General features: G+C 40.0%; 1 protein-coding gene across 1 annotated transcript in view; it reads right to left on the reverse strand.

Moving 5' to 3' along the window:
* snta1 (syntrophin, alpha 1) overlaps positions 1–15728 on the reverse strand; it is a 33715-nt gene extending 17987 nt beyond the window's left edge. The window contains exons 1-2 of the mRNA XM_061043292.1: positions 15371–15728; positions 8384–8569 (exon numbers count right to left, since the gene is read on the reverse strand). Of these exons, the coding sequence (XP_060899275.1) occupies positions 8384–8569; positions 15371–15653 (469 nt within the window). The 5' untranslated portion in view covers positions 15654–15728. The remainder of the gene's footprint in view (positions 1–8383; positions 8570–15370) is intronic.
* Between the last annotated feature and the right edge of the window lie 1502 nt (positions 15729–17230).

Here is a 17230-nt window from a genome sequence, read left to right on the forward strand (position 1 = left end):
AGGACAGGTAGACACAGTATGTGTGTCTGTGAAACTTCATGTGCAATAGAAGGCTATTTAGAGATTACATTATATGCAAACTGTGAACAGCCACATTCTGCTGCAGTAACTGAACCTGAACTTCTACAAAAAGAATGAACAGTGCTGTCAGTTTAACCAGCAGCTTGCTGTGTCCCAATGAGGCCCTTTAAAACTTCCTCCCCAAAGTCATTATATTCCATAAATCACTCACTTAACCAGACTTGAATCAGTGCAGGAAGATAGGGCTGGAGAGTGTATATCTCTCTGCTGGCCTTGCTTAAAAAGACTTAATGGTATGTATCGTCTTGTGAGGGGCTATATCCACACGTCCTTGAAGAGCTGGATTGTAGATAAGAAATATGGTTTTTAGCCATCAAAGCAAAATGTAACCCAAACTGCTTATCTGCAGTCTTTTGCCTTCTAAAGGAGCTGCCTGTTTCCATCCTTTGAATTATTACATGGATAATATGAGTGTAATAGAGTGAACATGATCTTAAGTAACTATGTACACATGTACTGTTTAACAGAAGCACTGTGCTGCAGCTGCAGATTAACACACAAGTTACATGTTTGCATGTAAGTGTGCAATAAAAATGCAGTCAGTAAGAGTAGAGGATTTTATGCAGGGAGGAGCACAGTTGTGTGTGAGAGAGAAATAGAAAGAGAGAGAGGGAAAGTGAGAGACAGAGAGGGAGAGAGATTAGGTTTGGGGTTAGCTCTTGTTGAGAATGCTGACAAAGCATCCTTCAGTGAACACTCATCACCGACCCAAATGAACCCCTTCAAACCTAATCTCACCTCAGGCACTCCTGAAACACATTCCTGCTTGTGCATATTGAATTTTCACATTGTGACAGTTTTAGAAGCAGTATTAATGCTCTCACTTCCACAGGAACGATGCAGTCACATTTACACTAAATACAGTCAAGAGTGCAATCATGGTGTCCAATGAGACTGATCAATATGTCAAAAGAGATCATCGAGCTTAGATTCGACACACAGCATGCATGAGCGGCATGATCTCAACACAAGTTGGTGACTGAAATCAATGATCAATCAACATCAACCTAGCAACTGATTACATAGAGATATGAAATGCCAGGGTTCACGTGTCCAAGAATCAGTTAAGTGGAGAGTCAAAAACCCTTTTCACACATACGGAAATCTCCTGAAAAACTCCAGAGATTTGGCTACCCGGAGGGGCTTTAGGCTATATGTGAACGCAAACAGCTGCATTTTTCACACGGACTTTACCCAGAGTTTCTCCGGCCAGACCCCTAGTATTGTTTCCGCAGAAAGTCAGAGTGAGCTGATGTCTGAACGCGGCAGCATATACTCGGGAGATTTCAACTCGAGCCAATGGGAAGAGAATGACGTTTATATACAGTGACTGCCTAACGTGTCTGCACGCGACCACTACAATCTCCGAGCACGTAATTAAACGGCTACATGATGTTTTCTGTTCGTCAGTATGTTGTTTTCCGCTCTTTTGTGGGAAAAAAAGGCAAATATTCTCATTATAGCATCGTGTAGCGGACTCAATGTTGTTGTTGCTTCGGCTGCTACTTCCACGGTGTTTATTTACGTCACGTCTTACCTCAGGAAATCCCCCGACCCCCTTCCCCGCTGACAGATAGTCCCCCGCTGTGAGGAGCATATGTGAACGACTAGGTCGGGAGAATCTCCGGAGCGGTCCTCCTGTAATTATCTAGATATTATCCGGAGTGCATATGTGAAAACGGCTAAAGATATACACTGGAACAAATAATTATTTTCACTGTTTATTCATTTCTCAATTCTTTACTGACATTCCTTTAATATTTTGTGGTTTTCGTCCCAATTATTACACACTTTGTCCAAACACATTGTACAAACAGTTGGTCAAAAGTCCAAGCTCAAACATTAACCAACAGTTCAATGTGGAGAACAGAAATCAGGAGACTTGGCCTACAAACAAGTCCCATTACACATCCTAACCTCCTCAAAAGTTCTGGAAAGGGAAAAGACTGTAGAGTTTCCACAACTAAGCCTACTTAATCCATGTGTGTGTGTGTGTGTGTGTGTGTGTGTGTGTGTGTGTGTGTGTGTGTGTGTGTGTGTGTACTCAGCCTGCACAATGCCTTAATGAAAAGGACAGAAAGAAGCAGCAGTGTCCAGAAATGTCTTGGCAGAGGAAACTAGCTCTCTCTCTCTCTCTCTCTCTCTGTCTGTCCCCTCACACTCTCGTGCACGCTCATACACAAAGACAGGCAAAGGAAATTATGTCCCCCTGGATTTTAAATAAATTCCGTAAAAATGTAGTCTGACATTAAGCTAATACCCTTAGAAAGTATCAAATGAACCTAACCATATGTAACAAGACAGTCAAACTTTCTCTACAGATTTTACTTCTTAATGCTACAGTCGTTCTAGGTGCCATGTGAGAGGGACTCGTGAAAAGGAACACCAAGCCATGACACTAGTTTTTATTTTAATTAAAGATAAGAAATGTGTTTGTGTCTTTACTTATGTATACAAGAAAGATCCCTGTATTATTATTATTCTGCTCTTAATGTGTGAGACAATTTTTTTACAGTGCTTATGCAACTGAACATACCACTACCTGTTAAATAGTTGTTTTGGTTTAAGTTACTAGTAAAGCTTAAACACCAAAACATGTCTGTTTTAAATTAGGTCATTTTGGATTTATGAAGTCAGAATGTTAGGGAGGTGTTTAGTTTTTTTTTTTATGTTTGGAAACCAACACTCAAGCAAGCCAACTACATCATACAGCTGAAAGGGCGGAGGTGATAAATTCTTGCTGCTCAAGTAAGCTCCTCTTTCATCACTTTTGTGTTTATTGCATCTTCATTCTTCTCTTTGTTTGATGGCAGGATTTGTTTCGCCCAGTTTTTGAGAGTGTCCACAAGGAGCTGTCAAACATTTTTGGATTTGGGTTTTGTTTGATGACAAAATCATCAGAATCTATCTTTAAAACATGTAGCACACAGTGGGGGATTGTGTATGTCAGACCTAGGGCTGAGTAAAAACATAGATTCATCAATGCATTGCAATATATTTTTTCCCAATTCAATATCAAAAAATCCTGGTATCGATTGTTTCCGTTGTATTGAATCCCCACTCCTGTGAGGGCACTGTGGGTGTCACCGTACTGTGATTTTTGTGATTTAAACAATATCAGAATGTATTGTAATGAATTATCTGGGTATTTCTGTCATCTTTGGGTATTTATAAATCAATATCAACACATATTAATCGCCCAATGAATTGAAATTAAACTGAGTAGTGAGATTATTGACAATACCCAGCCCTAGTTGGACACGCTATCAACATCTACTCTGTTTGTTTGGGAGAGGGGCCCCCTTTTTTAAATTGATATCAAAACAATATGCATTTGGACATGACCTCAATATCAACGGAAGAGCGCAAGAACATATATAGGCAAGCAAAAAGAGCTTGAAGCAAGGTCATCACACTCTCACCAGCTCATTGTCAATGTTCTGGACAAGTAGATCTATAGTACAAAGTCCAATACAGTCTATTTGCAAATGGAATCAGATACAGAATCAGAAAATTTAAAACATATTTCTGATTTGTATCACTGGTTCCATTCACTAATAGGCTTTATTGAACTACACCCTACTACAGACTTGGGACTATTTGGGTAAACTCAATGTTCACCCAATTCAAACATTTAGATTCCAGCTAAAGATTACATAAAGCTTCTCCCGGCAGTTTCTGTGTAGCCAGAAACAGAGAAAAAAGTCAACACTGAGCAGCTCCCAGGTGTGAGTGTGAATGTGTAAACCATCCTGCCCCTGCTCTCCTCAAACCTGTTACCACAAATAAGAATTTGTGCAAAGTCAATGTGTCTGTTTAAAAGAGGAAATAAGACAGCCTCCTCACAATCTGTTCCCAGTAGGATGCCCTCTGGTCCTCTACCTCTATGTTCCTATTGCACCTCAAATCAAAACAGTGATGGAATAATCAATGTGTGTGTGACAGAGGAACAGTAAACACCTGAGAGGGTCAGATAAATATAACAGACCAGATGAAAACATAAAACCACAGCTGCCTCCATTTCCTCCCACCGACATTTACAGCCTGACAGTGTGTGTTTGGGTACGGCGTGCGAGTGTGTGTGTGTGCTGTGTCCATACCTGCATTTGTGTGTGTTTGTTTTAATAGAGAACAATCTGCTGCATCTTCCAGGTGAGAGTGTCTCAGACTGTGTGTAAATGTGAAGAGAGAGGCGGAGAAGATGGAGAAAGTAGAGTATAGGTCACCATGACATTTTCCCAGTCAGGCTAACCTTATTATCACACCTGAACGTGCTGTGAGAGTCCAGCTATAAATCTGTTTCATATTGGGTTTCCTTTAAAATAAAAGATTCATACGTCTATTATGTGAAACTGTAAGTGTGAGAACATCTTGAAACTATAAGACATCACTTCTAGTCACAAAAATGACTAAATGTGAAATGAAAACAAGAAAATGGCTGCTCAAAATGGACTGGGTAAGAACCAGTATGTAGAACTGGATTCTGAACTGCACTGTGTTATTCTCTATTTTAATTTGGATTCATTGAAAGAACATCCATCACGCCAGCTAGCCAAGATGAGGTGCATTCCACTACTGTGTGTGTGTAGAAACCATAAAGGAAAGTGTGTGTGCGTGTGTGTGTGTGGTGATAGCTCAATGGTAAGGCTGTTCTCCGGGCAACCAAGGTCTGACAGAACAGCACACACACAGAGAGTAACATAGTACACACACATGTATGTATATGAGGTGTAACGCAGACAGGAAGGATAAATGGTCTACAAAGGACAGGTCAGGACACTTGGTTAAGTGTGAATGTGTGTGTGTGTGTGTGTGTGTGTGTGTGAGAGAGAGAGAGAGAGAGAGAGAGAGAGTTAAATACTGTCCATGTGTCCTTGGAGTCAAAGTGCTGGTACACTGTGGTTCAAAGCGTAAAGACGGAATCTAACGCTCAAACTATTGATCTGGTGACCTGGTTCTGCTCCTGGTTTCTGCAGGGTTTCCTTGCCAGGGCTATACTTTGCTAAACGTTGCTAAGTGCTGTGCTCCAGGTGGATTAATGTTGGATCTTTGTAAATAATATATTAAAGAGTATGGTCTAGACTTGCTCTTTTTGTATAGTGTCTCGAGATAACATTTAATATGAATCTTTTTTTTATAAAAATAGAGATTGAGATTGATCGACTGTATTCAAAGCTTTACTGTTGAGACAATTTAAGGACCAAGGAAGTGTTGTTAAGGAAAATACAAGGGGAAAATATTCTAAATAAAGCCTTAACTTAAAGCTAGGGTAGGTTATGCATCGTAGATGTATTTTACTCTTAATGTTTTTAATCTTTATATATCCAAACAGCCATGGAAAGAGCTTTGCACCTTCTAAATTCGGGTTTAGCTTTTAGTGTCAGGTCACCTGTTACCTGTTACAGATATGGTTTCCTATCAACATTATTATTTTTATAAAGAAGAGTCATTGATTAGACAAATTAAATATGCTCATATTTAAGTACTTAACAACATTGTAGATAGTAAAAAGTGATCTTTAACTAAATAATACTCTATCATCAGGTAGTTCAAGCCCCAGATTTAGACTGATGTATATTTTTTCAGCTGGGGTGGAGTTTTGCTTTTGTGCCATTCACAGGGAATCATTCCAAAGCTTTTGCTAATATGGTCTTACTCGGATCTCCAAACTTGACTATGGATGTGCACCTTATATAACTTCACCGTAATGAAACCAGGACTAACCCTTTAATCTACTATTTCAAAGAAATCATGTAGCCAGAACACACTCACTGAGAGAACTCGTATAGCATCCTTGAAAATGTTCCTCCACTCGATTAAACTGCTGAAGGTACGAGGCAGATCTCTGAACATATGCTGCAGCAAACATCAAAACTGTTTAGATCTAAGTGAAAAAAAACCTGTTTAATACAGGCTATGAAAAATACCTCTTCATATGACTTCCAAAAGAGTCTAAAAGGAGGAAGAAAAAAACCTTGCCACAAGCGCAGCATGCCAATCAGGCTTGTAATATAACTCCTTTTGTGAAAGCATTTATCTGACAAATTCAAGTATTACTGCTCACATATTCCAGATATTTTAATGTTATGGAGGCAGTTTTCTCCTTTATCTCAGTCAAGGCCGTCTCTGAGTTTCACGGAGCGATGCAAACTGCCTTGAGCACAGCCGTGGTGGCTTGTTTGTTGCTGCTGTGCACATGTAAGAAATACTGGTACTCCGACCTTTAACACTGTAGTTCTGCCAACAAGGAGGTTGTTTCTGACTGTGTTTCCAGAATCTTGAGAGAATGCCAAAAACCGAAAGAAATATTGTGCTTGAACTTCATGTCATATGTATTCACAAGTATTTTTATGATGCAAAAAAACAGCCTTGGAATAACATCTTGATTTAAAAACAGCTGCAGGGAAGCTGGTGGCTCTAAAGTTTTGACCAATTCTTATTCCTCTTCTCCTAAAAATACTCCAAAAGGTTTCCACTCCAGATATACATCCTCAATCTCTGGGTCAGACTATCTCCTGGTCAGACAGGCAGACATACACAAACAGCATCAAAGAAAATCTCAGGACATCAAAAAAAAGTACACACAAACACATGAACGCACACACTCCACCCTCTCCCTTCAGTGAGCCTCCAGGCCTCTATCGTCTCTTCCCTCCTCTCTCGGGTCCTCAGGGGAGAAGGGAAACCCATGAAATGATTCCTGACACGACGGATCACAGAGCAGTGCCGGTTGAGCCGTCTGATATCAACACTTTTCTGCCTGACTGTGGACAAGTAAGGCAGGGGGGATTTGCAATGATTTCCCCTGGCTGAAGCTTGGAGCTGTATCTGCTTGGCTGGCTGGAGTTACGGACGCTGACCCACTGTGCAAGTTAACCCACAGAAATGCTGTCAAATGGAAAACTGGTAACTCTTGTTTAAGTGTTTCTTTTCTGAAATGGAAAGTTTCTGTCATGTTTCACTTGGTTCAGTGTATATTATCGTTATACTCTATATTTTTCCGATTCAACATGCTAAGTACTGATTTTTGTTTGTTTTTGCAGTCCCTGAAGTCTCTATTTGGACACACCATGTTTTTTACTGGAAGTTTACATTAAGAGCTCCACAGTCCGACGCTTCTACTCGTCTCACATCATTGACTATAACTGTCAGTCTCTGCTCAGCCTGTGTGTGTGTGTGTGTGTGTGTGTGAAATCCCTCACAAAAAGTGACACATGGGGTATACAGTATATGAATCAAAGGGACAATAAAAGCAAAAGAAAAAAAGTGTCAAGTTCTATGCTTCCTGATGAAAACATGTTCTTTCTGAACGATAACATCAATCAACCTTTGCCTTTAGCAGAAAAGTGAATTCAGAATTTAATCCAGGCACTTGACGTCAGCTTTGTGGGGGACGCAGATTTGTATGATGCAATCCGTTGGCAAGGGGAAAGATTGTTTATTATCCTTTCTCTTGTCCTCAAAGCTAAAGATCACATCTCATATTAAACAGGTTGTTCGTATTTGATGTTGCACTGATGCTTTTAGGCAAATGTGCACACCCAAACACTTACATGAAGGCACAAACACACTGAGTAAATGACGAAAGAAATGGACAGAAAAGATACTGAAAATAAGCTCTGGCAGGTCATGTGAGGGGAAAAAAGACCTGCAAACACCTGCCAACTCCACTGCAGATCCTATACACAGAAGATGCTAAAGTGAAGTTTCAGCTTCAAAACGAACCTCTAGTGCATTCATTTAGTGTCAAAAGTGTTTGATGTTCGACAAACTCCTCATTAGCATGCCACGTTACGCAGAGGTGTGAGCTACAACAATATTCTTCTTTGCTTTTGAGTCTTTGGTTTCCTTCTTACTGTTTCAATTCTACTCATTATTTGGATGTTTCCAATGAAGTCTGATCAAAGTTTCCATTTAACTGATCCTTTCTCTCGGCTCATCACGTGACCCTTAAGCAGGAATCAGTCAGCGTTGTGGAAAAGTGTAACACATACATGTATCTATTTAGAGCTGTGGAGTGCAGACAGAGTAGGTGGAAATGCTCCCTTTTTCATGAAAGATAGGAGTCTGGGTCTCTCCTACTCTGAAGAGTATGTTGTGTAAGAAATACGGCAGACATCTTTATCATGCAACAGAGAAGGTTGTGACATTTTGCAGTTATAGTTAAGTCCTAGTTTCCCGACTTTGCAGATCAAATCGTCAGCAAGGCAGAGAATACAATAGAAGGAAGAGCGTGAAAGGCTGTATCAGACAAAGAAGTCACCGATTCAGTTCGGATTTCTTTTATCTGAATATATCTCACCTTCAAGGATGACTTCTTTGCCAGTTTTCTTCAGCGCCTGCACAGCCTCATCGTGTGTGGCCTCCCGCAAGTCATAGCCGTTGACAGACAATATGGCGTCACCAACATAAAGCGCCTCCGTCTGGTCGGCAGCGAGGCCCTTAAAAATCTTGGAGATGAGGATTGGCATTTTGTTCTCCTTCCCACCTGTATAAAAAAGGTGAAAAATGTTAATTGGTCTTTTTTTGGGGGAATCTGCTGCTTTACATAAAGCATTATCAGAAACCATTGGCTATCATGTAACGACAGTTAAGCTGCTGGGGTGCAGCCAATATTTCATACATGATTCAGCCAGTGTGTATCTGAATCTCCAAAATCCATTTCTTGGAAAGCTCCAGAACATTTCCTTGACACAGTCCGACAATGAGAACTTGGACCAGACAGTGTGGAACTACCTACAATGGGGCTATTATCTACACTGATATGTTTGGACTACTGTTTGGAGACAATAATATATAAAATCATTGGTTTAACTCAGTAGGTTAGCAGATAAGCAGGGCCCCAAACCCCAACACATCGGCGGCAGGTTCGACTCCGGGCCTCCGCCCTTTGACGAATGTCTGCCCCACAATCTCCTCCCCATATTTCCTGTCTCTCTACAGCTGTCCTATAAATAAAGACAAAAGGCCCCCAGAAGGGATCTAGAATAGTTTTAGCAAAAAGGGTAAAGTTTGATGTCACAGGAAAGTAAATGCAAGTAGAAAATATGATTAAGGGGTGAGCTTAACTCAATTTGACAACAGTGCATTATAAATAAATTGATGTTCCAAAATGATTGCGTTCATCAACTTATGCTTAGATATCATGCTTCAAACGAACTGTGCTGAAACATAACACAACTCAGCTGTACAGTAACACAGATAAGTAGCTGTTACTTGAAATTCAACATCATCCATGATGCCACGGCCATGACCTCAGTCCTAAGGTTCTGAGAGCAAATGAGGACAGACATCAACAATTATCTGCCCGTATGAACCTCTGCAGTGCTTATCTCTCCCTCTTTCCCTTTCTCTCTTGTTACAGAAGGTCAGCTAGTAAGCTGATGGATCTGCCACTTGCTGTTGGCTCGACTCTTCATGAGAAATATCGTCATTAATGTCAGCAGGCAGTTGGACTCCTACCTTCAGGCGAGTGAGAAATGATCTAAAAGAGGATGACATGTAATTCAATTCAGATACATCTTTCACAGGTTCCCTCCTCTGGCTGATTCCTTTGGATTTAACTCGTAGATCTTGCATTGGACGCCACTATTGGTGCACAAAAAAATCAAAAATAAGGGGGCTGAGCTGACACAATCAGACTACATGTCAGTGCTCTTCGAGTCTAGATAGAGGGATTTAGCCGATACTTGACCGCTCCCTGGCATTAGACATTACTTTACTGCCTGACTGAGTGTTAGATGTGAGGTGGTGACCTGTACTTATTGAATCATGATGCATTAATAGAAAATCTTAAAGGGGAGCTGAGGTGAAGGGGAAACTTCAGCAATGTTAGTAGTTTTACCATTAATATATGTCACCAGAATTGGAATCAGAGTATATTTACTCAAGCATACAGTGTGCATGCAGCTGTAGGTTGATGGGGATCTCTGACTGTCACCCAAGAACTTAATAATTGTAAAGAGCTATTTTTATCAAGAGTGTTGATCATATACAGCTGGAGAGAAAGCCATAGAGAGGTTTAGCATCGAACAGCTAGCCTACAGAGAGACAAGGAGCCTCACCAATGGTCTCTGTCTGAGTGGCTTGAACGTCGTTGCTTTCTTGAAAAGCAATTGAAGGATAACCAATGATTCTTCTTACGCTGGAGTACGAGACTGAATACCATGCTGTGGGTCTATTGGATTGGTTGTTAGACCAAATTCTTATATGCTAAGCTAAAATAAAGAAAACAACAACACTTTTGTCAAATCTGCAAAATATTTAATTTCTTATTTTTTATCACAAATCTGTGGAAACAGTACTTTGTAATACCTTATATGTGAAATATGTAAAGATAAATAATCTTAAATTAGGATCAAGATGTGATTAAACATTTACAGTGTGTAAAAAAACAAAAAAAAGGCAGATTGTTCTGTTGGTTATAGAGACAAACTATTTGGCCCTGTACATGGGAGTAGTAGACTATATTCATATAACTACTCTCCTACTAACATCTGTGCACTTGTACCACTGATGAACTGTGAATAATTATCTAACAAAAAATATAGAAGTATATTTTTCAAAATATTACAATTTGCTGTGCTAATGCAATCCCAAGATTTTGATTTTTGAAAAAAAGGAAACCTTGGCAGCAGGTGATCCTGTCAAATAGGAAAAGTCACATTTATTTTTTTCACCTCAAAGTAATGAAAGACACATTTTATAAGAAAGAGACTCGTGACAGGAACAACATGTACTTTAAGGCAGCAATGGATAAACTATGTTTGCTACGAGATGAAACGATTACTGTGCAGTGTTGCTCTCGTTTTGTCCAAAGGTTTTGTCATGTGTGGAAAATGTCTTTTGTTATATTTTGGCCAGAGGAGTACCTCACCACTACCTCAAAAACATAGTTAATTTGTTAAAATTATATAGTTTTTTATATATTTTTATCCACACATCTATTACCATCTATTGCTTGTTTTTCAAGGTGTTCAGAATGTTAAAGTGTTCAGAGTGTTTAATTTCAATAATTGCAGATGTTTTAATATCAATGAGTCATCGTGTTTAATAATCATCATGTCTATATCATAAAATAATCGTGATTATGAGTTTTACCATAATCGAGCAGCCCTATGAGTAACTAAAGATGAATCTGTTTTAAAGTTATGACACTGCTTGATAGACTTTACTAGATGGAAAAAATAAACCTGTGCTTCTGATTGACAATTAGTTAATTATTAATCAGAAACCATAATAGTGTGCTACTGAGAGGCCAGTGCCCTGCTCATTGCTCCATCCAAACTCTCCCAGCTGGTCTGAGGATTACATTTGAATACCATCAAGTCACAAGTAGCTTTTCTAACCTTCAGGTTACCTTTGCCCCAATCTGCAAAACAAATGAACTGTACAGAATTGCATTGGTTTATAGCCTCCTAACAGTGCATAAGGACCCCATAGTACTTAAAGCAATACACAAGCTGAAAATTATTATTGTTATTTTAGTGTGTATGAATAATTTAAAGCTTAAACCCTGGGCATCCAGTAGTCAGTGGCCACTGGGTGAACCGGGCAGAATGGCCAAATTGATCTTAGGGTTTATTGGATCAAAAGTTTAAAGGAAGCATTTGTACTCTGATGTACATGAAATTGAAGAGTGATATAACCGTGCCTGAAAATTTTTTGAAAGAATAATGAGCTAGAACTAGAGAAAAGACAACCGCAAAAAAATACAACGTTGCTGGAGCTGATCCTTTGACCACACAATTGATTGAATTAAAAAACTCTAATGAAGGGTGGATGTAATGTCTTGCAGACGTCAACACTGATTGCCATTGCAGAATATGAGCAGTGACCTTTCAGCTTCATTAAAACTGACATGTGAATGTCTCATGTACCATCCCATAGATTGGCAACCACAAAACTACCTCCTTAACCAACTGCAATGCAATTTAATTCAACTTGACAAATCATTAAAAAAAAATGTATGTAGGTTACACCTCGCTGACAGCTGGCAACCACTGCACAGTTGCAAATGAATGGGGACATTTTCAATGGAGACCAAAAACTACTGAGCCTGCGCAAAGATGTTTAGGGCCAACTTTGAGATACAAAACAAGCCATTTCCACCTTAAGATGTCCTTTATTATCCGTCTTTCTCTGTTGTAAAGGTACGTAAAATCTGAAATAACTGTTTCTGACATGAATCTTGAACAAACATATACTTGACATTATGAAGGAAAATACTGTCAATTATGTCTCCTACACATTCCTTAATCCTCCTTATTCACTTCCCACCCCTATGTTTTCTGTCCTCCAACTTTTCATGTCAAACACAGGTCGGCACCCTCCAGCTGGCATCCTGTCACTTAGCTGACAGGAGGCTGTTGGTGTTGGAGGTAGGGTGGAGCCCCTGGGGCTACCCATGACAGATAAATGAATGGTACTGGTTTATGCAACACTGACACGTACCTCATTAGGTAATTTTGTGCTAACAAGGTGTTTGTTGCGATAATGCTCCTTTCAAAGAATTTAGTTGTATCAGCAAATGTATGGAGTGCAACATTACAATGACACAAAAAAGAGAAACATACACAAAACTTAGAAAACAACTTTTTGCAGAATGCAGGAGACTATAGATTTTTTCTTATCCAAGACTAGTTACATAACAATGCTCCAGAACTGTTAACTGAAATAAATATTTTGAATTTTCATATTTATAGGAGTTGTCAAGAGAGCTTTAAGTCCTCAAATCACAGTTTAATATTTTTCCTGTGAACCATGAAGCATTGATTTTACTGGCAAAAAAAAAAGTCCTAACTCAGTAGGACAAACACAACGCCACAATTAAAACAAATATCTGGGGAGTTGTTTAATCCAAATACTGTTTTATGATACAGCTCTCCAATTAATTGATCTTAACTTTAGTTACAGCTACTTTAATTGTGGTAAGAAGCACCACTTCACACCTTAGTGGCTGAGAAAAAAGGGATTCTTCTTCTGCTTCTTCTTCTTCTTCTTCTTCTTCTTCTTCTTCTTCTTCTTCTTCTTCTTCTTCTATTCTGACAAGTGGGCCTGTCTGGAGAACTGGAGCCTCACTTCCTAGCCTGTCTTCTTAAATTTAGCCATGTGAGAGTAAAGGTTGACTGCTTCAATGCTTTCCTGCTAGCTGGAGTGGGCTCCCTAAAATTAACACACATAGAGTCCTCCACTCCTAGCCACATAGCTTTCATCTCCGACCAATGACAACTGCCTGCTGTGGGCTGCTCCTCTCAGCTGTTCACAATGTGGTGTCAGCCAGGCCCACAACAAAATGTGCCGTGTTATTTAGTTTGCTTCATCCTGTTTCTTTTTTGACACTTTACTTTTTTTGTTCTGTCCGTGTCTGTCTTTGTTTCTTTATTTGTTCCCTGTGTACTTGTTTGACCTCCTCAAAATGCCCTGTTTCATCTTTGGCTTGCTCTTTGTGCCTTTGCTTTTCTCTTTTTGTCCCTCTGCTACACCCATCTTCCTCCCTCTCTTCATCATCACTGCCTTTGAACAACCAGCATCACAACAATGACATGCCAGCAGGGTGCCAGCTATGATTTTGTTTTAATAACATGCTGTCTGATTTTCAAAGCCACCCATTTTCACAGAGAAGGACTTTACATTTATGTCATTAGAGGCTGGCTTTATGTTGTTGTTGTTGTTGTTGGCAGCTGATGGGGGAACAGAAATTAGCATTTAACCGGCAGTGACAATGACAAACCATCTTTGCCATATGCCAATAGTGGTGCTGTCTATCAAATCAACCCTGTGAATTAGCCAAGGGCCAACTGATTTCCTTTGTGCATACAGATTGGGAACATGTGAGGAGATGAAGATTCACATACATACAGGTTTTAAAAACACATATCAGAGTTCAGCCATTCCATGTCTGAATTAAATTCGTAGCCTATGTAAGTGGCACAAACAGTTGAAGTTCGAGCAAGGAAAATAGAACTCTTGTAAGTAAGATCAGAATAACCATTCAAATTGATACAAAATGTGCAATAGGGAAACAGACGCAAAAGACATCTTGTGGCAAACAATGTGGACAAAAAAGAAATAAATAATTTGGGCTTGAATGTCTCTTGCTGGAACAAGTCTGTCAAATTTCAGCTATTAAAAAAAATTAAGTTGGTCACCTCTTGGAAATCATTTTTCCTCAGAGTGTGAATCAGTATTTCCATAGCCTAAAGCCTCCTAGAAAAAAGATCTCTAGTGAGATAATAGCCTGTTGCTGCAGGTTGAGTAAACAGTACAAGGAAAAGGCTTTTATCAACCACACAGTACACAGCACAGGTATGTAAGACTGGCTTGTAAAATTTGGAGATGTTGCAAGAAACCATTTTCCTTTTTAGGCGTTTTAGGAACAGTGCTGGAGTAAAGTCATGATGAAGCCGCAACTTTGAATGCACTGAGGCTGCTTATTCAGCAAAAATACACATTAGCCCACCAGTGATGGATTCACTCATGTTTCTGTGACTCCTCGTTTCTCTACAATGTTTGAGCACTGTTCTCCTTTGATGGATGGCTAAAAGTAAAAAAAGAAGGTAGGTCTTACCCAATGTTTTATGCCACAAAACGGATGTTGCTTACAGATTATATATGATTTTGATTGTTCTGCTATTATGGTGGGACTTTGTATTATGTTGGTTTTCTTCATTTTAACATTATCCTCTGACTTTGTGGGTTTATGTTACCCATTCATTATCTAGATTACTCACCTCACTACAAAAAAAAAAAAAAAGTTGGACGCTTCAGTTGTCGACATGCTTGTCCTACTGATTTGTAACTTATCAAAATACATGTAGAAGCCTCGTTTTGACAGAAACCGAACTCGAGTAAGTTTATTGTTTCACCTTTTGTTCAATCCTAACACGCTACACGCTAAGTTAGCACGACTAAGAAACACGACAGTCACAATTTGCCTTCTTCGGTCACTGTTGGGACACCGAAATGGTTCCCCCGTCGAGGTAAGGCACAGTTTGAGACAATCACAGCTGTCACTTTTCCCATTTCTTAACCACGAGCACTAAAAGTATTTACGGAGTGTGTACGTGATTTATAAGGAGTTTGGTAGCCGGGCGACATTAAGGCCTATAGCTCATTTATAGTACTTAACGGACTTTGAAGTTAACTTCACTGACAAGTCGACGGTGGTGTTTTCTCCGTGGTTGACAGAAACTGCACTCAAAGTAAGTCTAAACTTGTGTCGACTGACTGTGACTCGCCTTTTTATTACGCGTGACTTTCTCCCCCCCCACCCTTAAAATGTACGTACCTTTGATACTGATTCCGAGTCCTCCAACATCTTGCTTGGTAACTCGCACGGTGCGCTTTACGTTGGTGATGGTTTCCGGGACCGGGGAAGAGCTAAGGTTCGGGGGGTCTCCGTTGATAGCACCGGCGGGAGTCGGGTTGGGCTTCGCGGGCTCCTCGGTACCTTCCCCGGGGTTTACCGTAAGCGTGTCCTCGGTAAGTGTGGCCAACACCCGAATCCAACGGTCCACGGTCACTCGAAGTTCCAGCAGTCCCGTTTTCTGCGCCTTCATCGCGGCAGCCATGTTCAACGCATTCCTGGAATAACTCTAGACGGGCTGGCAGTCCTGTAAAGAGATAGGGGGGGGGGGGGGGGGGGGGGGGGGGGTGGAGGGATGGGGTAGGGGGCACACACATACACACAGTCACACTTACACACGCACACACTATTCCTTCTCTCTCCCCGACTTTGTCCGCCTCCAAAGAGGTCCACCCAGCAGTAAGAAGTAAAGTTAATTGAGGGTGATACGATTAGCAACGGCGTTGACACACACACTCAAAGTTCAAAGAGCTTCTTGTCGAGTTCCCCCATTAATGAACTGTGTGCGCTTGAGTCACACATAATTACGTTTTGATTCATTCATTTATTTATTTATTTATTTGAAGTGCATTGAGCCACCCGGGCTCAGATCACAGATCTCATTTGCAATGTGCCCGACAGACACAAAATCACTGCACTGATATACAGACGTTCTGTCATGAAGAAAACAAAATCAATAGTGCTGCCAAAGCCAGAGTTGGTCCAATGCTTTGCCTTTCCAGTAGATAGAGCTGAATCTATCAGGCGTGAAATCCACAAATCGTCTTCACTTTGAACTCTTGTGACAGAAAATGTGCTTACAGTGATGTTTAAAGTTAAGAAAAGTATTTTACAACTTTTATTTATGACTCATATGTACTTAAACCCAATAGAAATGGCAAGGGTTAATGTCTAAGTAGGCAAACCAATAAATAAAAACAAAGTAGGTTATAGAAAAAATGTAGACGCAACAACTGATGCTTAGTTAAATTGGCGAATACAAACCCTTCTATCATTACCAAGCAAAATCACAAGGTAAACACCAGATGAGCATGATGTTCTCTAAAGAGTGGTCGGCCCCAAGCTTTCCTCCAGTAGGCACTAAAAGAGTTGGTAGCACAGTATGAGCAGCACTGACAAAAAAAAAGAATCAATAGCCTACTGGCCAGCGACCAAAACCAGAGGACTAAATGTGTTGGACTGGGAATTCCTTCAGATTGAAAAGAAAGACTTCAAACAATGAAACACATAAGAATGGTCTCTTAGAAGGTATAGGTTGCCTTTAAAAATGTAATGTAGAGCTTAATGTCAGCGTGTAGGTCAGTATTTCAATCTCACAACTGTACCGCTATTTCTAAAAATGAATGAATGGTGTGGAGTTGTCTTGGAAAATGTAAAATGTGACGCATTTTTATTAACCAGTGATATCAGTTGATTCAAATTATTTGTTTTTATTGATTCAGTCCAATCACTTTTGAATTGGCTAACTTCTCTCTCTCTTGTTCTTTAAAAACAATTCTGGTGTTGTTTTCTGTAACTATCTTCTCCCTTCCTTAAGTTTATGAGTGGATTTTACCTCGTGTAAGAGCATTATGCAAATGTCTTGTACTTTTTGTATTTGAAATGATATGGAAAACCCTGCCAAAGCTGCACAATCTTCTTTTGAAACTTTATTTGTCGTAGTATTCCTCTTGGCCTTGACTCCAACTCAACGCGGATACGAATTACACTGCCCATGTTGAGTCAGCAGAGGTGCACTTAATTGCGCCGAGTAGACATTAAGAACATGCATGAGTCACTGAA

This window comes from Labrus mixtus, chromosome 7 (assembly GCF_963584025.1).
Source record: "Labrus mixtus chromosome 7, fLabMix1.1, whole genome shotgun sequence".
Classification (NCBI taxonomy): Eukaryota; Metazoa; Chordata; class Actinopteri; order Labriformes; family Labridae; genus Labrus; species Labrus mixtus.